General features: G+C 43.7%; 1 protein-coding gene across 3 annotated transcripts in view; it reads left to right on the top strand.

Moving 5' to 3' along the window:
- Positions 1-27,956, top strand: part of CHN2 (chimerin 2) — a 268,875-nt gene that overhangs the window by 162,027 nt on the left and 78,892 nt on the right. For all 3 annotated transcript variants that reach the window (XR_010381638.1, XM_031455110.2, XM_064487486.1), the window contains exons 4-6: positions 4,891-4,922; positions 8,762-8,875; positions 10,603-10,888. Coding sequence is in view for 2 of the 3 variants with exons in the window: in XM_031455110.2 (XP_031310970.1) it covers positions 4,891-4,922; positions 8,762-8,875; positions 10,603-10,888 (432 nt within the window). In the remaining variant the exon portion in view is untranslated. The remainder of the gene's footprint in view (positions 1-4,890; positions 4,923-8,761; positions 8,876-10,602; positions 10,889-27,956) is intronic.

Genomic DNA, 27,956 nt, shown 5'->3' with positions numbered 1-27,956 from the left:
AGCCTACTGTTTAAACATATTGCACGTTATACCCATGATGCAGCCCGTTTTCCCCCCAAGGGTTTAGCACGTCGGTTTTTGTTTAGGTCAGGTGCCTGGGGGCGCCACCAACTCAGATAGTATCTTTCAGATCTTTGGCGATATTATTTCATTGTGTATTTTTATTGTAGTACATGTTCAATGCAGAAGGATAATGAAATTTCTCTTCTATTCAGCTGTGGACTGCAAGTGAACATACCTGTTAATTACTCGATTAAGTGTTAAACAATCACATAATTGGTGTTTAAATATTTTATATTATGTGGAAATTCTTATCAGATTGTTACATAGTTATTTAAAAGCATTTTAGTAATATCCGGGACATTGATCTTTTTAGATACTCTAAAAATGAATTTTTTTTCCATTTAAAATAATGGGATATAGACTCTTGCTATTTGAAACTTTGCTGCCCAGCACGTTTTTAGGAATGGGTTAGACTCAGATAACAAGAGGCGGCGGCTTTCACTCTGTACCAGACATCGCGTGAAATCCTAGGAATACAATGATGATGAGGACAGAATAGTTAGAGAAGAAACAGGCAAGTAAATATTTAAAATATGGTGGAATGTCAAGTTTTTCAACAGAGACAGGTGAAAGAAGCTTTAAGAACACAGGGGAAAAGGCCTGCCTCTTCCTTCTATACACAGGAGGCTCTTTCTGGACACCAGGAATAGCTACTTTTCATTGAATATCTCTGTACTCCAGGCACTGTTGCAAGCGTGTTACATACATTTTCTCATTTAATGATTCCAACAACTCAGCGAAGCAGGTACTTTTCTTATTCCCATTTTAAAGATGAGGAAATTGAGGAACAGGGAGATGAGTTAACCTGCTTATGGAAACGCTGATTTGGCCTCGCATCAGGCAGTCTGAGTCTAGAGCCTGCCCTTTCAACCATCTTGTGATCCACCTTTATTTTATTAAAAGAAAGTTCAAGATCGTAAAATAAGAACATTAAAAATGACGGACATGTTGAAGGGGTGCATTTATGGAATTGCAAAGAATCTAGTTTGATTGGAGCATATGATGGATATGGGGTGACGAGGCAGGAAGCCGTAACATTTGCATTGGCTTCACATAGACAGGAACCCATTGAGTGGATCGTATGGACAGGACTAGGCAGGACTAAAAGCATCTTCACTAGTCACAGTACTGGCAGTAATTACATATGAGATGCGACTATCATCATGAAATAGATTTTACTTCAACACGTCATATATTACATGGTGTGGTCCCTTTTCAGTCAGTCGCCTTGGGAAGCTGTGCCTTTATTTTCACCAATTTCCCATTGCTTAGAGCATATTAGGAATGTCTCTTCTAGAATACCTTCAGAACAAGTCACAGTGCAAATCTTTTTATCTTAGGATCATGCCTCATTTTTATCTCAAATGTGTTTCCTAGTTGGATCACGAACCCTAATTACTGAATTTGGCTCTGAATAACTGCTGCCTGTTAGCTGTAATAGCATCCACTCTCAAATCCATTCTCGAAAAGCAAATGTTTCTGTATAACTGATTCTGAAACGTTAGTGTGTGCTTGAATGTCATCTAGGGGAACTTGATTAAATAATACCTTCAAGTCGCACCCTCAGTAATTCTGATTCAGTTTGTCTAAGGGGATCAGGAATCTGCAGTCTTTAACACACATCCTGAAGTTTGTTTTGAATGACCAGACCACACTTTGAGAAATGCAGCTGTAAGGATATTCAAGAGATAGGAGAGCAATTTTTAAGGCAGTTACAAAAGTGTTCTGATCAACAGTGACATCAATGGCAAGTATGGCCCACCTTTGGGGACTTCTCTCCTGTAGATGGTGCTTATTTAGAATATGATGTTTAGTTATACTGTAGAAAGGAATCAGTCACCATTTTGCACAGTCACAGCACATCCACCAGGTTCACGTGTGTCTTGGGGAGAACCCATTTCAGATGTTTGTTTGCTCACCGATCTACTTGGTGTCCTCCTTCTGCCTAGAGAGGTCTTCCTTTCAGACCCAGGTAGATCATCTAAGAATCCAGTATTGGAGGATCCAGCAATATGTCTATAAATTATTACTTTTTGCTTTTTCCTGAAAAGATTGAATTCTGATTCCATCAGTGTCTAATGTAGGGCAATGCCTGGGGACTGAGTCTTTAAGGCAATACTAGGTTATAGGGTAGAGGTTACTAGTCTCTCTAGTCAGGTCCCTTGTCCCTTGGAGCCCTGACATCAGCCAACTGTGTTTTGTCTGAATCTGAGGATCCAATATTACCCACCTTAAAAAATGTGGATGTTCTACAATCTTTCTGGGGTCCTTTAACTTAAATTAAGCTCTTGACTGGTTAAAAGTTTAGTGAACTGTGGAAAGACTGTTTAGACTCCTATGAGCAAAAAGTTTAGAAAAAAGAAGAGGTAATTGTCATATTTCTTACCCCAGCCATTATCTCTCTCTTTAACATTAACAAGGACAGCTATATTTTCTTTAAGAACTTCAGAGATAGCACAGGGAAGAGAGAATGACTCCAATTACTGTCAAAATACCCCTGACCAGAGGCAGCAGTGATCAGACGGCTGCCCACATCCTGTCTTCGCTCCTTTATTTCCACCTTTCCTCTTCCCCTATGTAGGGTTGCCAGATTTAGAAAAAAAAAAAAAAAGAAAGAAAAACAGGATGCCTAGTTAAATTTGAATTTCAGATAAATGAAGAATATTATTTTAGTATACATTTCATGCAGTATTTGGGACCTATTCCATGACCCCATCCCATGTGTCGTCTCTCCCTCACAGTTCCGGGGGCTCTTGCTTTATTTTCTCTTGGTTTTCATATGCAGATGGTCCTGTAGGCAGAATCTTATTCGGTATTTCTCAAGGTACCATAGATATCAGTTTCCCTATTTGGGAGCCCATGTTAAGGTTTTCAAATGCTTCCTCCTCCTGCTGTTTCAGAACACCCTGAAATTCCTTATACCTTTCCTCTCACACCCGTGAGGTCATTACTTCACAAACAATAATGACAGGGCTGAGCACAGAGCTCTGAAAGTAAGTGTGCCATATCTTTTTATGATTGATTGATGAGCTGAAAGCAATTTGTGGTCTTCTTAAGAGTCAATTAAATTAACTACTTATCTGCACACCACGAGTTAGTAGTAACCTCTGTCTACCATGCTGTCCCTCTGGGAAGTTAGAATAATTATTCTTCTCTTTTGGAGAGGTAAGAGGATGGAGGAAGGGAATGGGTTTGGGAGCTACACCTAGATTTGCAAACATGTGTTATGGCTTAGCCAAAAAGGTGGAAATAAAATTGTCCTTATAAACAGGGAGTCATTTCAAAATGTGGAATACTGGCTCTCAAAGAATGGAGAGATACCTTGCCTACTATATATTGTCTACTTCTATTGGCTTTTCTAATTTTAAATTTTTTCCTGTGGCATGTTGGTGTTGTAGTCACATATCTACAGTATCAGAAGAGTAAGAAACAACTTTGAAAACCAACGGAATAGTATAAATGACAAAATGTTCAATTCACATTAGAAAGCTTTCCAGTATGTAGAGCAATGGTACACATCAGATAACAGGGTGCCTCTTTACAAACTTTGTGCTTCGATTAATGATATTATTCAGATCTTCCTTCACAAATGACACCGAGCAGGCTTCACACCTTGAAGATTAAGAGTTATGAATGCCCCCTCTTGGTTCAGTGCTTTTCAGGTGTAAAACGCACAGAAGCGTGAACACATATTTAGCCGTGTCTCGATGATTAGTTTTATGCCAGGGAGGCTTGTCCAAGGCAAGCTTCTGACAGTGGTCCTCCGAGCCCTGGCTCCCCTTTTTGAATCTTTTCCTGTAGTCCATAGCATCCTGCTGCCCCTCAGATCCCCACAGCCTCCGGAGGGCGGAGGTAGGCCAGGAAACTAACTGCCTTCAATATCAGCACTGGGCCCTGCTGAGAAAATCGCCCATTTGACTGTAGACAAACAACTGTAATTGAACTAGCTGCCTGGCTCATATTCTACTCAAGTAAATACACATAAACTTGCTGTCATAACCGTCAGTGGAAATCCATAGCTTCCTGTGGTTCTACACATTTTCAGTGGAAACTGGCATTAGGCTAGAAGAGTAAAAGCTGAACAGGAGAATTCATGGTAATTTCTCACCAACTCCAACACTCTGGACATGAGAAAACAAAGTTCATAGTAAAGTAGGTTATCATATGTATGTGGTGAAAATCCAAGGTGATAACCCCCGGGCTCAAGATGTGACTGAAAAAATCTTTTCTGGAATGTTTGTGATTGTTTCAGTCAACTCATAAATCTTGTTCTCCACGTCTTGTGCCTCCGGTGTCAAGTGACGTTTAGCCCGTTAGCCATTTGTTGGAAAAAAATAAGACCCTTAGAATATCGATTTTATCTGGAAAGAGACCAAGTTAAAATTATTTTTTAATCCAGGTGCACTCCTCATTTTTATTATAAATACATAATGAAATAATTAGATGGAGATTGAAGTAAATGTTTATATTTTATTCATGCTTATAATATTTTATCCTTCAGGATGAAGCTTCGTGATACCTTTATAAATTCCTTAATATTAAAATAAGGATCACTTTGTTTCTTTGAAAAGAAATTTTTATTGGGTGATTGAATTTGTGTGGGTAATAAGCCTAATGATTAGAGAAATATGGCAATTCTAGATCATTTTTACTCAAGATATCGGAATGTGTTGGTTAACTCCAGAGTTTCTTGGATCTCTGATTTGGGGAATAAAAACTGTAATAAAATTACTACCAAGACCCTAGCTCTGTTAATTTGAATAGCATTTTTATCTATCTGATTTCAATTCAAATGCATTATTAATATTTTTCTTCTTTTTAATATAGGTGGAAAACAGACCAAAATATTATGGAAGAGAGTATGTATTATGCTATTCATTGTTTTAATAATGTAATAAGTATTCACTTCATATGTCATTTAATTATTGAATGTTGAAAATTTTCCATTATATGGTCTTCATCAGATGTCCATTGTGCAAGAGTTTAATAATAAGGATAAATGCAATCAGATCCTTTTGTATTGAATTTTCTTATAATACTCTGGTGCTTGGCTTCCATTAGTGTGGGAGGGAGACTATCTCCTGCTACACATAGTTCTCTTCACAAAAGCAGCCACTGAGTGCCTGGCAAGTATTTGAAACATAAGGCAGCATCTTCCATAATTGTGGCTCTGTTAGTATTTCGTTTCTCTACCTCAATACTATATAAACAGCTAGGGTGTCAGAGATTGTAAACTGAGGCTGAATTCCTTACTTTCATGTGCCTCAGTAAATGCAACACTCAGGAAAGTCAGGCCGTTTCTTTGCAGTCTCATGAAACCAAAATGATGATTTCTCTTGACATGAATCTATTAGCCAAATTGCCTTAATACCTTAATTATGATTTTCCTCTTAATTTCAACTCGTGGTTTGCTTTGCTTTCTCAGACACCTCCTGCAAAGCAAATATGCATTACCAGAAAAATAACTGGCAGTCCCGGGCTGAGGCACACAGAACAGCTCACAGAGGGCAGAATCACCCCCCACCACACCCCACCCCACCCCACCCCCCCGGAGCAGGGCAGGTGCACAATTGGCTTTTCTCCCCACATCCAACCTGGAGGCATTATAAAGCAAAATCTCTTTCAAGTCCATCTCCCAAGCTCCCCCAGCCAATCCAAAGCCTTATTCCTCTATTCCCTTACCCAGCAGAGCTTCATTTTCGTGATTAATGATCCTCTTATTTGTCCCAGCCCAGCAGCCACTTCCTAATCACCACGGCTGCATTTCTGAACCTTCCTACTGGGCTTTGGGACTTCAGCTGGGGGCTCTGGAATATCTGCCTGGATCACTGGCCTCCTCTGTCTTCCACCCTCATGTCCCTGACATCTAACCTACTTGTAGTATGACTTTTTTTCCTGCAGTATACTGATTTGGATTTTGCTCACAGAGAACACAATTAGTAAAAAAAAAAAAAAAAAAAAAAAGAGCGAGAGAGAAAGTGAAAAGTTATTATATACTTCTCAAATAGAACACTTTTGTACACGAATTCCAAAAGGAACTGTTTATTGTGTATTTGCTTTTTTTGCATAAAAGTTTCTAGTTCTCACCCCCACCGCCCCCACCACCCCCAACCACATAAACTATGTAGTGAAAGGAGACCAAAGAAACATTTTCTTACCCACAAAAAAGAAATGCTTCATATTAGAGGGAAATTAGCTTAAAAACTTCAGATTCTGTGTTTCCCTTTCCTTTTTAAAAAATGAAAGGTCTTTTTTGTGTGTCCTATTCAAAGATTAGTACATGCTTTATTCCAGAAACATATATATTTTTTGCCTAGAAAGAATCACAAGAGAGTGTGGACAAGGATACCCTTAGGGAAAAGGAATTTTTATTTTTCTACTGTTTATACTTTTACCTCTTTTGTAGCTTTTAACTTTCACATTTTGAATTTTCCCACTGTGCGTAGGTATTACTTTTATTCTTAAAAAGTTAATAAATTGATACCTGCTGATTTGGGAAAATTAGAACGTATAGGAATCTACAGGCGGAAAACATGATAGCCCCATCATGAAAGAGAAGAGTTGTTAACTTTTTGTCTTCATCTCTTTCCTTCCTGTCTCTGTGCAGGCTTTCTTTTTGAAAGTTGGGATCACAAGATATGTATGTCATGGGTACTTTTAAATTCACGCATAAAGGGCCGATGCGCCACACACTGGGTCTTCAAGTGCACAAAAGTGTCATTTTCTTCTTCTGAACAATTGAATTTAACTTAGTTCTTGACACTTTGCCTCTGCTGCTGGCCAGCACTTAAACATGTCCATTCATTCAAGGGAGTTCCAGCTTAGCTGCTTTCAGGTTAACCGCCCGTTTGGGGTATTCCTCCTCGCATTTTTCCTGCTCTCCTCGCCCCACCTTCCCCGAGAGTGATCTGGGTCGGGGTGTCAGGTTTCTGTGCCCACCTCTGTGTGTACCTCTTCCTGCTGTGGTCACCCCCTGCCCTGCCCTGTCAAACTGTGTCCTGGATGTCCCAGCCTCAAACCTCTTGTGGTACCAGCTCTTGTCCTTTCTGACGTGGGAAACTTTCCAGGGTCCTCTGCCCTTTCCACCCCCCCCACCCCCCACCAACACACACACACTCACTGGCCCTGTATCTACAGGGCTGTGCTTAGGTCTCTTTGCTCATATCATCTTTCTAGCCCTCTTCAGCCCCAGCTCTTGCTGCAAAGGAGGCATCTCCGCCTCCAACTTAGACCCACTGAACCTGGGCTCTGGCCAAATTTCTTTGAATCTCTCTCCCAAAAGAACTAAGGATGCTGGTCTCCTTTGGGGCAGCAGGGTTGCTCCTTTGTTATAGCATATTCATCTAACCCTGGAAAAGTGCTGCTCCAAGACCTCCGTGCACTGGCTCTCAAGATTTAAAACCAACATTAGGGAAGCCAGAAACCCCCTTTCTCCCAAGCTATCACTGCTCTAGACTTTTGAGAGTTGATCTGAGAGCTCAAAGCCACAGTTTTTGACCTCACTTCCCTAGGACTGAAGCTTCAGCTTGTAAGGTCTAGTTGTTAAGAACAGAAGGGAATTAGGATGTAAGTATTGTGATAGGCATCGTTTTTTCCCCCAAATATTAACCTGCTGCATGTGTCCTCTAACTTGATCTTTGCATTCCTTGGGGGAGAAAACATTTGTTGTATAGCCAGCTTCCCTCCCCATTTTCCCCTTTCCAGGGAGATAAAAGGGGATTCTCTGTCCAGAACATTTCTTCTCTAAGTTATTGTCCCAAATTCTCTAAGAGTGGGTAATCTTAGAAAGACAGTGTTGTTCCCTCTCCCAGGAGCCTAGGGCCCCTTGGCACTGGCCTCACCTCCCCACCCAGCTCCCGCTTTCCTCTGAAACACAGAATGAGCAAATCTCTGGTAACAAGTGTGAGCAGCTGTCTTTGCTTTAGGGCAGCACAGAGAGCCGGCCAGTTGTCTGCCCCTCACTCCCGTCCTGTTCTCCTCTTCCCTGGAGTCACTATCTGCTCTCTAGGGCTCAGACATCCCTTCCTGAGCAAAGCAGTCTTTGGCCAAGCCTGCAATCCTACTGCATTTTCTACATGCATGTGTATTACTTCTTAAATTACAGAGGGGAAAAATAAACATTACCTTTAAAAAAGAAAAATAGGTACATTTTTCAAACATATCCCTGAGCGATTGCTCTCAAAATTTAAAGAAATGGAAGACTGTTCACTACGGTTGGCTAGTCTTTCCAGAGAATGAGCCTCTAAGATGAACACCCCACACCTGAAGTTAGCAGGATGATAATCAGTAAGTGCTCATTTGCAATCGGGATGATACATAATTCTCTGTGTTCTAGCGGAGAGCTAAGTTGGTAATTGCTCTTTTGCTATTCCCATAGTTGAAAAAGGAGCCATAACCTGGCTTTAGGTTGTGACTTTAATTTTCAGTTTGTGAGCAAAGACAGTAGCAGGAAGCCAGGTGGACTGGGTGTTCATCCTTTTGTTTTTTTTCATCCTTTTTGAATGTGTGTTATCTGTTTGGGTGCATGTGGAGAAGTGGTTCCAAGCCCATCATGAAGTATATAGTAGTCACTCTCCTCTTCATTTAAGTGGGGAGCTGTAGATTCCTGGTGGCCCCGCCATCGTTTTTAGCCAGCTCTTTGTGGTCCATACTTTGTATGTGGTCTGTTCAGAACAGAGACTGTCTTATCTCTTCACAGGTTTCACGGGATCATCTCCCGAGAGCAGGCAGATGAGCTTCTCGGAGGCGTGGAGGGCGCCTACATCCTTAGAGAAAGCCAGCGCCAGCCAGGGTGCTACACGTTAGCCCTAAGGTGAGCCCGATTTCATCCACTGTTGCAACTGCTTTACAAGAGAATTTACTTAAATTTTTTCCCCATTTTTTATTGTGGTAAAATATACATAACATACAATTTACCATTTTAACCATTTTTAAGTGAGCAATTCAGCGGCCTTAAGTACATTCTCAGCATCCTGTGACCATCTCCGCTCTTCATTTCCAGAATTTTTTCATCATCCCAAACAAAAACTCTGTACCCACTAATCAATTGCTCCCCATTCCCCCCTAATTATTTTTTATTTTCACTCTGTTTGCAAAGCACTCTGCAGTATATTAGAGGCATGTACATTTTCTGGGCCACAGACGTTGTAAGTTGGTGGACACTGAGGCTCTGTGCACGCGCAGTATTCTTTGGGGAATTATCTGCAAAGCAGGTGCTTCTGTAGCTGTTTCTGCCTGAAACATCGAGCCAGCTGATTGAGACACGTCTCTGCCTCACTTAACCCTTGTCAAAAGTCTTCTCCTCACATTGTGCACTTGTGCCTGGAATAGACGTGTACTTTGTCCATGGGGTTCTCTCAGGGATCACATTGACCCGTGGAACTCCCAATGGCAGTCACGAGGCTCCATGCCAGCAAGCAATCGGAGCAGAGCTCTCACAAGCCTCTTATGACAAAACCACAGCACTGAACATCACAGCACCCAAAAAGCATTGTATTTACTGCGCTGTCCTAACTTTGCTCAAATATTTTCTGTTTTTTGATCCTCATGGCAATCCTGTAAGGTTTGGGGAAGGTTTTCAAAACTGTCTTCCAAAAGTTCATTGGTGAACTCTTTGGAACTTGGAAGCTCTTTCTCCAGGGAAGAAATGGTATCAATTGAAACACTTTCCAGGTCAGCCCACAACTCACTATCTCAGTGCAGTGATTGTGGGAAGATAATTGCTTTCCAATTTGTAACTGGGGATGGCTAAGACATATATCTTCAATGATGTCATTACAAGGAAGCACTTCAAGAGTAGCACACGCTCTAGGTATGCAGAGTACTTGCCTATCTTCCCAGCATCCCCGCAGCAGGAGCTGACAGTCCCAGTGGGGAGCCAGCCAGGGGCTATGAGATGCAGGACCAAGGCTAAGAGGGGGCAGTCGGTGCTACAGGGAGAGCACCCTCATGTTTAGGTCCCCAGGATGCTGGCCCTGATGCTCAAGCAGAGAGATCTCCACGCAGCATCCCTGTTTCCTTTCTGCTGGACCAATTAGGGTGGGAGGCATGAGGTGCTCTACTGATGGTGGTCAAAGATGTAATAATAAAAGGCCATCAGGGCCAGTGGTGATAGCTTCCCTTGAAGGGGCAATTGCCTGGTACAGGGGAAGGGGGCAGAAGGAAGTGGCTAGTTCCCATTCAGAAATTTAAAGTAAGATACTTTTTAAGTCAGACAGAACACTCTGACTTTTACGGGTGAGAGTGATAATGACCCAGTGGCCTTAGTGACTTCTAGGACCAAATGATGCCATAGAACTAGCTGGGCTTTAAACCCACCTTTGCCTCCTTCCAGGGGTATAGCCTCAAGCAGGCACCCCAACTCTTCAACGCTCAGTTTCCTCAGCAGTCAAAGGGTCTGCACGATAACTAAATGGGGGAAATCGTGTCAAGTGCCTAGCCCAGTGCCTGGCATTCAGGACACACTGGAGAAGTATTAGCTACCCCTGTTATTCACTGGTCCAGTTTCCAACACTGTGATTTCTCCTTCCTCACGGGTAGGTTCGGAAACCAGACCTTAAACTACAGGCTCTTCTATGATGGAAAACACTTTGTGGGCGAGAAGAGGTTTGAATCGATTCACGATCTGGTCACAGATGGCTTGATAACGTTGTACATAGAAACAAAGGCTTCCGAATACATTTCCAAAATGACAACAAACCCCATTTATGAACACATTGGATATGCCACTTTACTCAGAGAAAAAGTCTCCAGGAGGCTAAGCAGATCTAAAAACGAATCAAGGAAAGCCAGTGTCACAAGTGAAGAACACACAGCTGTGGAAAAGGTAAGCTCCATGTGGGACCAAAACACTCTCTCTGTGTTTAATCTGTGCTGGAAGACTGGGTGATTAATTATCTATGTGATTTGCCAAAATATTGGAGGAGACCCACCTCTACCTGAATAACTTTAGAATTTTCGTCCTAAAAAATGACCACTGAGGTCCAGCAATGTTCAGTGATTTGCCCAAACTCATATTGTCAGAGCCACAACTTCCACAAATAATTATCTGTGAGTTTATTTGGAGTTTGAAAGGAAAAAAAAAAACTCCATTAATGTTTTATGATGAAAATAGTCACTTGTGTTGTAATTGCCATTTGAGGCGTTGCTGGCTCCATCTCTAGTTGCACCCAGCTAGCCAGATACATGACATTTATGCCTGCTTCTCTTAAGACTGGGTGACCGTGCGTGATCCACACGTCAGCCATCTATTGAAGGTGGTCTTACCTGGGTAACAGACTTTACTGACAGAGATGGGCGCATTAGCGGTGATGCTGGCTATCTCTGGGAGGCTTCGGAAAAGACAGGCTGTCCTTTGCCCCAAGGGAAGGGTTATTATGCTTCGGCGAGGATGAGAAACTCCTAAGTGGGAGATGTTCAAGCTGGTTGTGTCGTGGCAGGATATGGCGAGAAAGATCTGATTTTCCTCTCTAGTAAGTTGCAGATTTTTTGGATGTGCCCCTTTAGGAACCATCTGCTTTGCCTGGTCCTATCTGTATTCCACTGAAAGAAAGTGACAGCCAACCACGCCAGTCAGCCCCCACTGAGTCAGTGCTGAGCCCAGCTTCTAAGGCGAGCTTGGACTGGGGCAGATATAAGTAAGAAGCGGGGCAAGCGCAGCTCCTTCTGGTGGTTGATAATCCTTAATTAAACCGGAACGGACGCCCTCTTCCCCTGTTGTCCAGTGTTAGCAGAAAGCAAAGGAACCTCAGGTTGACAGATTGGGCTTCGGCTTCGGCGACGGGAATGCACCAGAAAGCACAGAAAGGAGGAGGAGGGCAGAGGATGGCAGGCGGTCCTGTTGGCAGACCGGGGATGATCTTAATTGATTTGCTAATTGAGCTTCAGAGCCTAGGAGAACCTTCCTCAGAATCACATCAGTTGAGCAGCTGGCCCATGAAAAAATCATTTGCCATTTTCTTTTTATAACTCCAGAGTCTCCAAAGCACCTGTTTATTCTTTTACAAATAATTGATTTGGGACATGGTGGGGTTTCTGATTGTTTACATTTCAACAAAAGAGAGAGAGGACCTCAGTCCCAACGTTCAGAGTCTTTTCCCATCCAGGCGAAAACCATTCCTTTAATCTGTTTGCAAAATCCGTTCTAAAGTAATTTAGAACAGAAATCTGGAAGCTGGCCTTCCTGGCCATGACAAATCAGAAGATGAATTGTAAAATAAATCTCTGGAGCAGTGTTTGTATTTATATTTCTGAATCAGAGAGCAATGCCATCAGAAAGGCAATCTGTTACAACTGCAGGCGACACACTTGAACATTTCCTGGAAAAGAGGTGAGGAGGGGGTGACTCTTGTGTGTTTGGGGTGAGAGTTTAGATCCTGGGTCTTGACGTTGACATTGGTAGACCCCTGTCCTCCCCCACCAGACGGAGGTTTGGTCACTAGAAGCTAATATTTCTAGATGATAGTCCCGTAAGGAAACTTGCACAACAAAGTATCTGCTTTATTTAGATCATTTTGTATGAAAGGTACATTTGGGAGACATTAATAGTCAATTTAGTAATCATTTTGAATGAGCTGCCCAGTACACTTTTTCACCTTTTTAGGAAAAGGTAAATAAAGAAAATGTTGAAGGAAGAAGTCCAACCTCAGTGAAAGGTTTGATGGGCAGGTGTTGCTGGTGTGTATTTCTTGGACACTAATGATGCAATGTTTGGCTTTCCTGGAGGACACTCTGCACACTGGGTCTGGTCGCTTGCTGGGGGCCACTCATTTTGTCAGTGGATTTGTTAAGAAACTTGGTGCGACTCCATCTATTTCCCTCGGACCTGTATTGACAAGTGGAATTATTAAAAGTCTCCATCTTGCCAGAAATTCTATTTCCCTTCAGGGCAGGTCGGTGGACTGTTGCCATGGAGGTAGTGACTAGAAAAGAGGTGGCAGAAACTTGAATGGATTGACTGAGAAATCCCCGGGGCACCTACCTGCTTTGGTAATGGTGTGTCTTGAAGGTTTTAATGAGTGAAATGGGAAGGTTTCCTAATATTTCTCAAATCCAGACAGCTGAGCATTTCATTTTCCAGAGCACTCAAACTCTGCCCCCCATTTACAGTATTGATCATTTCCAAATGAATCCAGAGAGACTGTGTTACCTGGAAATCCGAGAATATTAAGTGTTAATTGGCAAAAAGATGTTAACTACCCCATCAGACTTGAGTGGCTTCCAGATTTATCTTCTGTCAGGGTGGTTAGCAGTGAACTTGATTTTAGTAACTGTAAATGAAGCAAGGAGAGGGGAGGGTGCAAAGAACCTTGTGATTGTTAGCCAATAGATCAGTCTGTTTTCTTTCTGATTCTTTAATGGAGTTTTAAAACATTATGATATTTAAGGGCCACCACTTGGTGCATTTAATTAAAATGGTCATGCCCAGTGTAATTTCTTTCCTGAAATGTATTTCAGAATTTATTCCCTAGATGGATTGTCTGCTGACCTCCAAAACTGGCACTGTAAGCAATCTAAGAATAGCAGGATTTAACATTGGTTCAGACATTTGCAGTTCGTAAACAGATCTCATGAACGTGAAATAATTTCCCATTTTATCCTCAGAACAGCTTTGCCAGGTACAGAGGGCAGGAATCATTATCCCCATTTTATTGAAAAAGTCACAACAGCAGGATGAGGAATCAAACCCAGGCCTCCTAACTCCCAAGTTCAAAGCTTCTTGACTCTGGCACAGCTGGACCTCATTCTGTTCTTATTGCCTTATTGCTTTAAGCAAACACCCTTGCTTTTGAGCATCCTAAGTCAATTGATGGTCAGAATCACATAGTATTGACATGATGTGTTTTTGAAAATACACTGTTATTACCAGCTATAGTAACTAAACTGTCTTGTAAAGAATGCCCTATTGAATTGAATATACATGACAACAAATTTTTTAAAATTTTTTGAGCGGGGAGAGGTAGTTTTATTTTTCTATTTAATTTTTTTTAATGGAGGTACTGGGAATTGAACCCAGGACCCTGTGCATGCTAGGCACACACTTTACCACTGAGCTCTACCCTTCTCCCAACAACGTTTTCAATATCACGTCTGGTAAATAAATTCGGCTTGCTGAACTAAATTGCATTTATGCTTTACTGGAGAAAAATCATCTACATCCTTGATACAATCAAAGCACATTTAAGACTTTATTATATCTTACCCAGTTTATTCATTTCATTATTTTTATAATAGCAAAAGTCAGGAAACAACCTAAATGCCCATCAGTCGGGGACTTCTTAGATGAATTATGGTACATCCGTGTACAGGAATGTTCTGCAACTGCAGAGAAGAATGAGGACACTTTCATATGGACTTATTTGGAAAGATTACCCAGAGTTACCAAATGCAAAAACAAACTTGCAATATAGTCTGCATAGTGTGGTTTCATTTGCGGAAACGAGGGAAAAAAAGATTTTACATATTTTTTTCCTTGTAAAATTGTCAAATATCCCTTGAAGGATGCAAGAACTGGTATCAGGTTTGCCTGTGGGGAGGGGAAGGGGGTGTCTCAGATGCCAGGGTGGGAAGGAGACTCTTTTCTGCTACTGTTTCATCCTCTGAATTTTGAACCATGATAAATGCAGTATTGTACGCAAAAAATCAAGGAAGAAAAAAGAACATACATTATGTTCTAAATTCACATGTGTTAAAGCAAACCCTGAGGAAACCGCTTTCTCTACTGAACATACCACATAGGCAAACACAGTTCCAGCCCTCTGGCCCCAGGCTGTTTGTCCCCTCCCTTCTCACCAGCCCTCTTCCCCATCCTGATAGCTCCCTTTTTCTTTCATTTCTCTCTTGGATTGTCAACAAAGAGCCTGCATTGAGTAACCTCTCCCTAAAGGTTGGGGGCTAGAAGATGGTAATTGTAGCAGAGGACCTAAATCACCAAATAAAGTCTATGACCTGACTGTCCCCAAAATTGGGCTGATTGCTGCTTCCCCCCCTGACCTGGCCCCCCCCACCTCCCACGGACACCACCACTGTGCTCCCCTGGGCTCTTCCCAGTCCTCCCGCCAGGTTCCATGCCCCTCCACCCCACCCTGGCCCTCCTTTCTCAAGCTGCCTCGGTCCAGCTCCAAGATTCCTCCCACTTTTCTACGGTAGCAAGGAAGCCTTTGATTTCTTGGTTTCTCCTTGTCTTGCTGTGAGACAACAAGAGAGTGAGTGGCCTGTTCGGGAGCACAGGGCCCTGAGCCCAGTTAGGATGTCCTCTCTTACAGATGAGCTGTTCCAGAGAGGAATGATCTCCAACCCTCCACTCCACTTTTTTTTTTTTTCAGAATTATTTTTCTCTACATCCAGGGTGATCCTTTCTTCTTTTATTTCACAGTTTCCACCATATGAGGCAGCTGGCCTGTCAGATATCTTTGCCTAAGATCTGTATTACACTTTCTTCCATGGTCCTGGAGCAGGAAGGAGTGGCCCCCCCAGGGAGTGAATCTCCAGGCCTCGCTTACTGGGGTTGGCTCATCCTGAGTGGTCCTCCCCTCCAGGCCCATGAGGGCTGATGGCCCTTGGTGATGTTTTACTCACCAGAGCGTTGCTCTTGCTGTTGTTTCCATCTCGGAAACCATCTGATTGACTTTGTTTAGAAATGCCCCTTCTCGGGCCCCACCCCAGCACTACTGGGTCAGGACCTCTGGGGGTGCACCTGCTTGCCAGGCAGTGTGTAACCAACCCTCCAGATGGCCCAAGTTTGAGAACCTTTGAGAACCTGTGGTTTAGACGCCCCTCTCCTCCTCTAGAAGTTGACCAGGTGGAGGCCCAGGTCACATCCCAACTCTAAAGCCCAACGCACGAGGGGCTCAGCAGAGTAAACACTTAAATGAACAGGTGGGTAATTTTCAGAGTGGAACAGATTGGAACAACGTACCTCAGATACACCAAGATGGTGCACCCGTATCTCCCACCGCCTTCTCTCTATGCGGGCTCCTTCTGCCTCTGGGCTAAACCCTGACTCGCTGTGGCTTCGTGAGAAGCTAGAGCCTGGAGGAGGAGGGTCTTGGAGACCCTACCATGCCTCCCCCTTCTTTTATACAACAGGAAACTGAGGCAACCAGCTCATTTGTCTGGAGTATTTCAAGGACATCTAGAGATCACAGAGGCTTGGATAGAAAAAAATGCTTCAGAGTAACCTGCCACTTAGACATTCTCTTTTTAAGTTAAGATCTTTCAGGAGCACAAGTTATACATACAGGACTCTTGCATGAATGATTGAAAAGTAAAAAATGAATTCAGACTGCAGTTAGTCTTAAAGGTGTTCCAGCAGTCAGAGCCCAGCAGGAAATAGAAGACACATTCACTGGGGTTTTTAAGAGAATTTGATGAACAAGGGATTTGCCCGGGGACCGGCAGTGGTGGGAAGCTGTGCTCTCCCTGGTGCTGACGGGACTGGCGGGAGGCGCTCGGGTTTCTGGGGTCTGATGCCCGCCGGGGTGGAGACTCCCACAGGAGGGGGGCTGCCACAGAACGGGCGGCACCAGAGGTGAGGGTGTGAATAAAAAGCAAACTCACAAGAGAGAGGCCTCCAGAGTTGAGCAGCGTGCAACACGTAGGTGCTGCACCACTCAGGGGAGGGGGCGGGGAAGAAATACCTCAGCTTCTCTCTCCTTCCACCCTTTAATCTCCTGCCTGAATCTCCCATTGTACAGACCCCACTGGAAGCCAGAGGACAAAGGAGCCAGGGATACAGTTCCTAAGAGTCAGTCTCCCCACCATCGGTGAAAGCAGGTCAGGGAATGAATGTGAGACGGGGTGGGGTGGCAGAGAATAACCAATGCAGGGAGTGAATAGAACAAAACCTAAGCATGGCAGTGTGTTAGCCTTGCTCTAATTCCTGTAGAACATAGAACGTTCATTCACCATAACTGGCATTAATGCAAGATGATGAGATAGCCCTTTTCCTGAACAGGCTCCACCACTGTGCCCTTATGGAAGGGGTCTTTGTCCTGGAGGGCAGGGAGGCTTTGTGACTTCATTAAGGACAGTTGATTCAAACATGGTGTCCCCCACAGCCCTTCACCAAGCAGAGGTGCCACGTCAATTCCCCAAGGAGAGAGCCTGCGTTGCCTGTGTAGAAAGTATCAGGGGCTGAAAAAGATGCGCTGGGATTACAGGGTCTGGAAAACCTGTGGCTTTGCTCCGCAGGAAGTCCCTTGGAAATAATACGTAACTGACATAACCAGTCTTTTCTCAGGAGAAAGGCTAAATGAAGATGAGCATAACTTAGCTAGTAACAGTGACAGGTACGGTAATGGCTCTGATCATCCATCTTCCTCCTCGTGCACAGCGTCGTAAAATGGAATAGGATGTAATGCTGTAAGGATGGATCTGAACTTAGATTACATTTGCTCATGAAACCAGGTTTTACAGAGCATTATTTTAAATCAGAGTCCTCTAACGGTGTGGGATTTATCATGCAGTCTGATAAAGAGCTGATTTAGCTAGGTCAGTGGTTTTCAAGCTGGCTTCAGGTTAGAATCACTCTGGGAGCTTTTGACGAAAAAAAAAAGGACCCCTGTGCAGCTCCCCCTGACTTAGTGAATAAGAGCTGCCGCTGGTAAAGCCCGGGAGTCTCTATTTTTAAGGTTCCCTGGGTGACTCTACAGTTCTCAGCCCCTGGTTAGATGAAAGGTCAGATGGGAAAGTAAAGGTTATCAGATACTTGGGGAGCCTTTTCTTTTGAGAACACCTGTCCCACCTTCTCTAATGCCTCCTATTTCTGAGGCTCTTTTTTGTTCTAATTTAGGCACTGGCATTCTTTCTCACCTCTACCTACAAATAAAAAGCCCTCCATGGAAACATTCTTAAGACAGGAAAGTCTGGTGGTTCTGGTTACATGAGTTTGTTCAGAGGTTTGCTTTGCTCCTTTTTTCCTGGGTCCTTTTCCCAGATTATTGGCTAAAATTTAAATGCTGGGAAGAAATTAAATGTAGTAGGATTAAGAGAATTTAATGAAGAGACAAGAAAAAGTCAGTGTCTCTTCCTTAGGGGCCAGTGGGTGGTTTTCTTAATGACAAAGTTTATAGGACTAGGATTCTCAACTTTGCCTGCCCACTGGGGAGTTTTCAAAAATACCAATGCCTGGGCCACACCCCCAGAAAAGAGACTTAACTACTTGAGATAAGGGCTGAGCATCTGGCATTTAGATTCTCCAGGTGATTCTGAGGTACAGCTGAAGTGGAGAATGCTCACAATAGAAGAATAACTAAAAATGAGTTAGGTCGTTCTGTCCACTAGACTTATCTTTTTTCAGAAAGCTTCTCTTTTTACCAGTCCCTCACTGTCAGTGGACTCAAGGTTGGAACTTTACAGGAACAAAAAGGAAAGTCATCCTAATGCGTTCAGTGTCTGTCAGGGTAAGATGGTCCAAACCCTCTATTCATCCCCATTCAAAACCTCTCTGGAAAACAGTTTGATGCAACCCCCGTTTAAGTATTTTCTATGCAAGCAGTGCCATCTAGTGGCTGAGGAAAGTGCTACATGCTGGCTGCACTCTCAAAGGACCATACTCAACAGATGTGGGAGTAATGAGCGAGAACAAATTTTCAGCAATGTATCTACTGAATTGTCATCATTTCCTCAGGTTTTATAGCATAGATCAGGCTAGGCAATGGCTAGGGGGTGTCTGTTTTGTGGTTCGTGCTCATTCTCTGCATAAACAGGTGGGCAGCTCTGCCATCCTGGGACACTCAGATGTAAAAATGGTCCCAATGATCTGATTCACTGAGATTCTGGCCCAGAGGTGCTCAAGCTTTTTACTCTCAGGGCCCTTTTATATATATATATATATATATATCCCTTCAAATTACTGAGGACCCCAAAGAGCTCTTGTTTGTGTGAGTTCTATCTGTTGATATCTACTATATTAGAAAGTAAAGCTGAAAAAAATTTAATTCTTTTAAACATAACAGTAATAAATTCAGTATGTGTTTGTGTGAAGAACATATTTTTGTGAAAAATAACCCCATTTCCAAAACAAAAAAAATTAGAATATTGGCATTGTTTTACATTTTTGTAAATCTCTGTAGTGTCTGGCCTAATAGGCAGCAGCTGGATTTTCACGTCTGCTTCTGTATTCAATCTGTGATAATATGTTAATATGTTTGATGTATAGGAAGAAGCTCTGGCCTCATGCAGATATGTCACTGGGAAAGGGAAGAATGTATTTTTAGCCTTTTTGGGTAAATGTGGATGTTATTTACTTTTTTTTTTTTTTTTTTTACAATGGAGCAAAACAAAGGGTCATTTCTTAAAGATTACTTTCAATGTCGATCAGTTGGAAAAGTCAGTTATTTGGGGGGAGGTAATTAGGCTTTTATTTATTTAACGGAGGGACTGGGGATGGAACCCAGGACTTTGTGCATGCTAAGCATGCTCTGTACCACTGAGTATTCTCTCCCCTGAAGAGACAACTAATAAAAATAATTTTGACATTATGAGCCTCTGAGAGGCTTGTGGGGTACCCCGAACAATGGGGGACCACACTTGGAGAACTGCTGCTCTAGGCAGACGTTTGATGGATGGGAAGCACACCTTTTAAAGAAGTTTAGATTTGTCTCCAGGGAGGTAGGTGTTTGGGAGGAGTTACTATGCAACTTTTGTCACCTTTGTGCGGGGTAAATGGCTGTGTCACCTAGGACTGCTGCCTGCTCTGCTTGTGACCTCAGAGTTCTTCCCAATGGTTCTCCCCCGGGGTGGGCGACAGAGCTGATTCTGGGGCCTATGTCATCGGACAGCAGCTTTCCAGGTAATTCTGATGTGTGTGCCAGTAAAGAACCGCCGGCTGGTCTTCCTCCCTTCCCTGTGCAGATGGGAAACTGAGGCCCAAAGCTTAAGGTGACATGGTGCCAGCAAGCACTGGTGGGATGAGACTCCTTTGGGGGGAAGCCCATTATGCTCTTTCCCTGGTCTAGTGCAGGCTGTCACCCTCCCTCTCGCTCCTCTGGGGCCTCTCCTGGCACGTCTGTGTGTCTGTCTGACAGGACTTACCGATCTCCCCGCCTCCACCCCTACAGTGAGGAGCTGTCCGTGTTGCCACCCGGAACCTCTCTTGGAAACGGCACTCAGAGCTGCCTCCTCTCCCACTCTCAGCTTGTGTGCTTCTGGGATCCCAGAAGGGATTGGTGGCTCACAGCTGACCCACAGGGTCACATTTCTGGGTGAGCAGGTGGTCAAGTCAGAACCCGTGAAACCAATGGGCTTTCACTGTGAGTTCCCGCAAGAAGATCCTTTTGCCCTTTTCCTGGAGGCTAGTTTCAACAGGAAGTAGAGTCTGGGTGGCTGAAGGCTTCCAGCTGCCACATAGACCCTGAGAAAGTGGAGCCTGGAAATGGAGAGAAAGAAACTGAGTCCTGAGGACTTGGGGTGAGCTGCCCTGGGCCCCAGCACTCTGCTGCTTGTTGCAGTGATGTTAGCCCGTTTATTCCTGCTTAGCTTGTGAGCTGAGCATGGGAACGTCTGTGTGGGGTGTAAGTGTCTCCATCTTTATACCCAGAAGAGCTATAACTCACACCACCCCCACCAGCTGCCCCTTGCACTCTCATTCTGCACTCACCGCTTGCTTGTCACCATTTTTGAGAAAGCTCAGGTATTCTCAGAGTCCATTTTTGTTTCAATTGAATCACCCACACTATCCATCTTTAACACAGTAATTTTAAATCAGAAAAAAAGGGCATCTAGGGTTTACTGAAATGCGTGGGAATGTACTACGTGGGTTACCAATTAGACGTGGGAAGTAACCCCAAAGCCACCTCTGACTTGCGTCTCTCCGTCTCTGGCCCCCTGGCTCTAAAGAGGTCTATTTGTAGATTTCTTAATAATTACCTGCACTCAAATAAGATCAAGGCAGTCTGTTAAAGAGTCCTAGTGAACTCTGATAAACCAGATTTTTATCTGCTCATGATTTTGCCAGGTAGTCTGTTTAAACAGGCACATAGCCCCATCTGCAGTATTAGATATGACCAAAGAGAGCCTCTGTTGAACCCAAGACCTCCTGCGTTATCAGTAGCACAGACCATCTAAATTGGAAACCTGCAGACCCTGAAAGAGAAAGAAAGGTCAAAATTCCACCTTTAGTCTTTATGAATTAAAATCTTAGCCTCTAATAATTTGTAGGGATTTTTCCCCCCAGATCAACTGTGGGCAAGAGGAAGGATTTTGTTTCCTGAATAATTTCCATCGACATTAATGGAAGTGAGACTTGTCGAGGCTACATCTTATGTGATTTGTACCACTGCCTACGGTGCAGGTTGCAGGACTGGCATCACTCATCCCTCAATAATGAAATGTCTGGCTCGGTTTCATGACGGCAGTTTATAAACGTCCCGATTGGTCTTGTCTCTCTTGACACATGATCACTTTGAAGTTTCCACAAAGTTAATGATTCACTTTGTACCTAGTCCCCATTTACGAAGCAGACAAAGTCTAAGTTCAGAAGAATAAGTTAAAGTTCACAAATACAACGTGTGTTGTCTTCGTGTGATTTGGTGGCTTAAAATAATTATTAAGAAGTCAAATCACTGTCATGTGCAACAGATCCTTCTTTTATACTCAAGTCAGGAGTCAAATAAGCTACAGAATGATGAGCTGTCATTGTCCCCATATGCCTTTAACAGAGTAGGGCTAGTTGTGGTTTATCACGGTTTATCTGAATTCCATGTAAAACAATTCATGATATAAAAGGCTTCTACCATGTTTAATCCTGAATGATTTTAGGAAATTTATAATTACCAAAAAAAAAACCTTTACATTTATCAGACATGGCATTGTTTCTAAGCCACTATAAAGCTACATCATTTCATTCAGCTTCATAGGACTCTTTAAGTTTGGAGTTCCTGCGCTTTATCAGTAAGAAAGCAAAAAAAAAAAAAAAAAAAAAACAAAAAAAAACCCAAAGCTTGGGGAGGCCTTGTGACGGCCCAAAGTCAAAGAACTAGTAACTTGCTGGTTATATCACTCATAACTATTAATTAGAACCTGGCTTTGTTGAAAGCTGCTGTGCTTTCTACTCTACACACTGACAGAGTAAATTAACTTGCTTTGTGTCTGGTTTGAAAGCTTCTAAACAAAGCGCTATATTGGGAATTGTCTCCCTCTTCAAATACCAGGCCTCTTGTCTCGCTGTGGCGTGAAGTCTAATCGTCTTCTGCTCTTGACTGACTTGTTCTTAGGAAGAAATACATCTGGCTAAGGGAGTTCCTTCAGAAGACAAGTGTTCATTACAGACAAATACGCCTACCTCTGTGATTTCTGAAAGAAAATCCCTGTGTGTATCTTTAGCCTGGAGCTGCATGAATTTTAAAAGGGTTCGGCAATATTGTCGAGCTCTGTCTGTATCCCTCCGCGAAGTCCCAAAGTGACAAGTATGAAATGCACGTCTTCAGCAGCAGGCCTGCGTCTCACCCCTTCCAATCAGGGTGGAGTAAATTGGGATGAAAGGAAACTGAAGCCATGGTCACCCTCATGACCACTAGGAAGTAATGCGCTACCCAGTTCCCCCAGCTCTGAACGGCTGGCTGAACTCTGGGGTTGTAAGATGATAGACACAGAGTTTTTAATTTTCTGGCCTTTTTTTTTTCCCTCCAGTAAGTGAAGTGTAAAAATCCAACCGGGTCACAAGGAGAGTAAGAAACACTACCATGCATTGAGCATCTATCACGTACCAGGTGCAGGAGGGGGTGCTTTTGTGTGTTCTGCCCTCACAGCAGCTCTGGGAGGGAGGAATAGGGGTGACTGAAGTGACTTATTCACGACCACCCAGCTAGCAAATGAGCTGCAACCCAACCGCTGGCTGTCCTGACGTAAAAGCCTCTTCAAGGGCTCCCAGCTGCCTGATAGTGAACTCCTAGGGTGGCGCGCAGGGCCTTTTACGACCTTGTCCCTTGCCCTGTCACGCTGCACACACATGCACACATCTCTTTGCCCTTATCCACTTCGTCTCCCCAGCTGTGTCCAAGAGGCCAGCACATAACAAGCCGTGAACATTTTCTGCGCACACCAGCTGGCCTCATGCCCGCAGCCCTTCCCCAGCGCCTCCAGCTCTTTGCAGTGTTCCCTCTCCTCTCGGCCAGCCCCTGCCCTGACCTAGGGAGCTCTACCGATTTTTGCAGCTCAAGCTCAGGCGTTTCCGGATCTGCGATTAGCCTTCCCTAACCTCACCCAAGCCTTCCTGGACGTGTATTCCTTTGGCCACCTCACTGTCTCGTAGATATAATTGTCTTATTACACTGCACTGGACAGTTCGATCATTCATTCATTCATTGTTAACTGTCAGTAATTGATATGAAGAAGTGGATTTTCACGTTATCTGTGTCAAGCACTGTTCTTCTCCAAGCTGGCCAATCACAATTACAAGGACTAGCTCAGGATAGACCAGTGTCACAAGCACAGTAACTGAGCCCTTGGGTTTTTACTAAAAGAATTAAGGAAGAGGCTCTTGCTTTCTTAAGTGGATCTTTTGAGCAGCTCCAGCCTTGGTTTGGGTAGAGTTTCTGTTTTCTGCAGTCAGAAGAGCTCTAATGGAGTCACAAAGCAAAAAGGCCCATGCCTGGTAGAGAAGGACCTTCTAGAAGAGGGAGAAGTGTGGGCAGAGGTTGGTGACAGGATTGTAAAGAGGAAGACTCTTGGGCAGACAAGAGGGTCAGGCAGGGGAGGGGAGGCTGAGGAGATGGGTGAGTGGGAGAAGGGCCACGTAAAGCAGGCTGAGACGTTTGGACTTCATGCCTGAAAGTTGGAGCAGCTTCCAGAGGTATAAGTTTTCAAAAGAGGAATTGATGACAGTGTGAAGATGGATTGGATGGAGAGAGACCAGGGCACCATCAGAGGCAGGTGCATTAGTACTGAGGCATCTTCAATTTTAGTTTCAAAAGCCAATCGCTGTTGGCAAAACTTTAAAAGCCCACCTTTTCCATTTTTAAATGATGACACTGTTACCTAAGCTAATTGTCATCCTTCTCTTCCCAATTTCAGAAAGTGTAAGTTTGGTGAATGGTTTTTCACAAGTTTTTCTATGTCGAGGTGCAAGGGGAGAAGTGAAAGTTCATTACTGCACTCCGGTGCTTGAACCCGGCCCTGCGGAGCTGCCTCAGCCCAAAGGGCTGATTTGTTCAAGATAGGACCTTCTCTTCTCCGGAGCCCTCTGCCAAGGCCCCTTAAACAAACACTTGGAATATGTGCTTGTTAAATAAATCAGTGTGTTTGTCTTCTTCCCCTCTTCCATCCTCCACCAGTAAAGAAAGCAATTGAATGCGTGCCTTTCTTAGAAAATCTGTGGCCTTGAAAAATAATCGATGCTGAATTTGGGAATAAAATAAAAATACTCATTAACCTGGACTTCTCAAATCCTAACCTCTAATATCTACGAGAAACTTACCTACTAATTAAATAGTTTAGAGAATATTAAAATGGAAACGGTTATTACTTAAGAGAGCAAAGGTTTTCTTCCAATTCGATGAGTGTCTAACAGCTAAAAATGGGATAAAGAGAGGTCAGCAATGTTTAGACTGCTAGTCACATTCTTTCTAGTCCGGTGGTTCTCAAATTTTAGCATATATGAAAATGGCCTGGAGAGTTTGTTTCTACACAGATTTCCAGGCCCCACCCCCATCATTGCTGATACGGTACATCTGGGCTGGGACCCAGCTTCCCAGGAGACATAGGGGCTGCTGGTCCAGGGACCACTCTTTGAAACCACTGGTTAGTCAGTAGAGTAGGACTGTTACTAACTCTGGAACAGGGCGAAAATAATAGTTAATTAATAATGTGTATATATTACTATCATGTATAATAAATACTATTATATCTATATTAATTATTATTTTGTCATAGTTTCAGTTAATAATACATACAATTATATATTGCTATTTATATTCATATATAAATATTATATGAAGAATATATGAATATATACTAGAATATATGAAGAGTTGTTATATATTATATATTGCATATAATATATAATAATTGTATCTATTATTAATCAACTATTATTTTGCACTAGTTCCAAAATTGCCTTATTATATAATATATAATTCTTATTATGTATTATATTATATAATCACATTACATACAATAATAAGTAATGTTAGTGTATTTAATATAATACTATATAATAATTATTATAATATACAATATGTATATAATAATATATGTGTGTGTATATATATTCCCAGCATTTTTTATACCTACTTTCCTAGAATATAAGCAACCTGCGTCTTAGGTGTTCTCTATACATCCATCGTTTTGTGTGGCATGTTTCGTTCTGTTCTCAGACTCTCCTCAGTGCCCTCTGAAGGGCGTCTCCTGTGTGGGCCCCAGGGCCAGGCCCTTGACAAGTTGTGTGAACTCCTTGTGTCTCGGTTTCCTCTTGTGAAAATAATCATACCCGCCTCCTGGAAGGGTCGTGCGTGGTGACTAAGTTAATGCAGGCACAGCCCCAGGACCGGTGCCTGACACATGGGGCATGCTTACGTAAGGCTGGCCTTTGGTTCTTTCTTCACTGTGACCCCTGAACCATGTCATGGCTCACTGTGAGCCTCGCAGTCAGAAGCACCCCCCCCTCCTAAGGCATCTGCACCCCCCACCATCTCTGTGATACTGGATCCCAGAACTCCTTCATCCCCCTGACACCACCCAGTGCCTGACACAGCAAATTCTCAACGAAGGCAGGGACTGTTGGACTCTCCGTGGGTCTCTCCCGACCCCTCCTCTCCTTCCTCGCCCTGCGATATGTGTCACCTGCTCCTTCTTTCAAGCCCGGCTGTGTGCTGCTGTGAACTGTTTCAGGCTGGTCTCCTCGCTAGTTATGAACCACCCACGGTCAAGGGCGATACCTTACTCAGTTCTGCACCCTCACAAGACTGGCAGCAAAGGGACTTGTTCTTACAAGACACTGAGTCAGTGTTTGCTAAGGGATGAGAGAAAGAAGAGGAAGAAAGGATGGAAGGAAGGAATTTTCCAACTTGCTTATTATCTGTGAAACATTCTTACCATAACTTTTGAAATGAGGAAAATCCATTAGGTAGAAAACCTTAGAAGTCATTGAGGTTAAACCGTATGAAACTGTTGATATTTGATAGCTTTTTAAACTACAAAAGAGGCAATTTCATGTGGTTCAAATGAGTATCTATTTATTATGGGTGCGTTTGAGCCCTGGTAAATGTAATAGTTACACTGCTCAGCACTTACTCAGCACACGGATATTCATTAATAAGGCTACGACACGGACGCTGGGACTGAAGTCTCAGATTCTGAAGAGCCAGACAGGGTGATTTATTGGAGTATATGTTTGGCACTAGGTGGCGGTTCTTTTTAAATTTTCTAAAAACTGGCAACGATTACATTGTGTGTGTAAAATCAGCTTTCAAGGGCAGACACCTTGTGGGTTTGTTTGTTAATTGATCAGCTGGCTAGTTTGAAATAATCACCCCAATTCTCTACCCAGCACAGTGTTCTGAATCTACTGCCAGATTAACGCTTAATCTAAAGAAGCGTGTGAATCCAACGTCTTGCTAGTACTCTCAGCAGAGGTCAGCTGGGTTTGCGTCCCTTGCACAGTCATCATTCTGCCCCAAGCACTGAAGGACCCACAGCCAAGGCCATGCTGCCGGGCTGCTCGGGAGCCCTTCAGTTTACTCAAGGGCAGACCCCAGCCTGCCTGGCCTTTGGGCTGTTTCACTGCCTCTGAAACAAGTCACCAGAGAGGAGACTCTGGAAAGAAGTGAAAATCCAGGCAGAGCTGGTACGGGGTTTGGTGCAGAGAGAAAATTGAAGCCACTGGTGAAAAGTCACTGGGTTTCATGCAGTCGTGCTCCTGCCACCCTAACCGTGCAGAAGAGAAGTAACTGTTGGGAACATACTCAGAAACATTACTTAATTGAGTAAATGAGTTAAATGTTCCCCAAGCCACGGGCAGGCTGCTGGCAGAAGCCCTCTGCTGAAGAAAAGGGCTTTGCCCAAAGCCACGTCTTCCTTCTCAGGGGCGGCCCACATCCGGTGGCAAGGTAGCGTGGAGGCATGGAAGCTCAGCACCTTGCCCCAGTTCAAGACAGGGAAGGAGCAGCCCGGCTTCGGAACCCCCTGCGGCGCTGAGGCCTTCGTGGAGGCTGCATCGTAGCAGCGAGCATCTCCCCTGCTCAGTCCCACCTCCTTCCCTCCTCCACAGGCGTTGATCCTGAGAGTGCCCCCCCCCCAGTACACTTCCTGTACCTGATGCTCACCTGGGAGTCTGCTTCCCAGGGACCCCGACCCACAGCAGTCTTACAGGGCATATGAGATCTCAGGCCACAGGCTGGAGGTGGAGAGTAATCACTCTGTCTTCTTTTTAATTGAATTTAATTTCCATCTCAAGCATGCAGGCTGCTTAATAGCCACACCTTAGTCTTTGTCAGTTCAGGGAACCTCTCCCCCCCTTCTTCCTGGGGCTGCATCCCCTTTCCCTGGGACCTCAGGAGTCATCACCTCTCTGTGGCAGCATCCACTGGGACGCCAGTGTTCTGTTCACTCCCCAGGGTGTGGTCCGCATCCCACTTGCGGCTCCTTGCTTCTCGGCTCAACCGCCAGGTCCCTCCCTGCTGGCCACATCCTTGCAGCTGCGTGGGAAGGGCCATTCTCTGGCCTCCCAGCCGTGCTGGGCTGCTTGGAGACAACGTGAAGCTGCTGAATTTGCTCCTATAGGAATCACTTCTTTAAGGCAAAAAACAAAACAAAACAAAACATGCTATGTGGTTATAGTTCCACTGTTTAGCACTGACGGTTCTGTGCAACATAACAGTTTAGAGTTGTGCAGAACGTCCTGAAAAAGCCATTTTTCTTGGTGTAATTGGGTGAAAAAAAGGCTGTCATACATGTTT

Source organism: Camelus dromedarius, chromosome 7, assembly GCF_036321535.1.
Source record: "Camelus dromedarius isolate mCamDro1 chromosome 7, mCamDro1.pat, whole genome shotgun sequence".
Lineage (NCBI taxonomy): Eukaryota > Metazoa > Chordata > Mammalia > Artiodactyla > Camelidae > Camelus > Camelus dromedarius.
The sequence above is the reverse complement of the archived record's forward strand: the minus strand, read 5'-3'. Positions and strand labels throughout refer to the sequence as shown.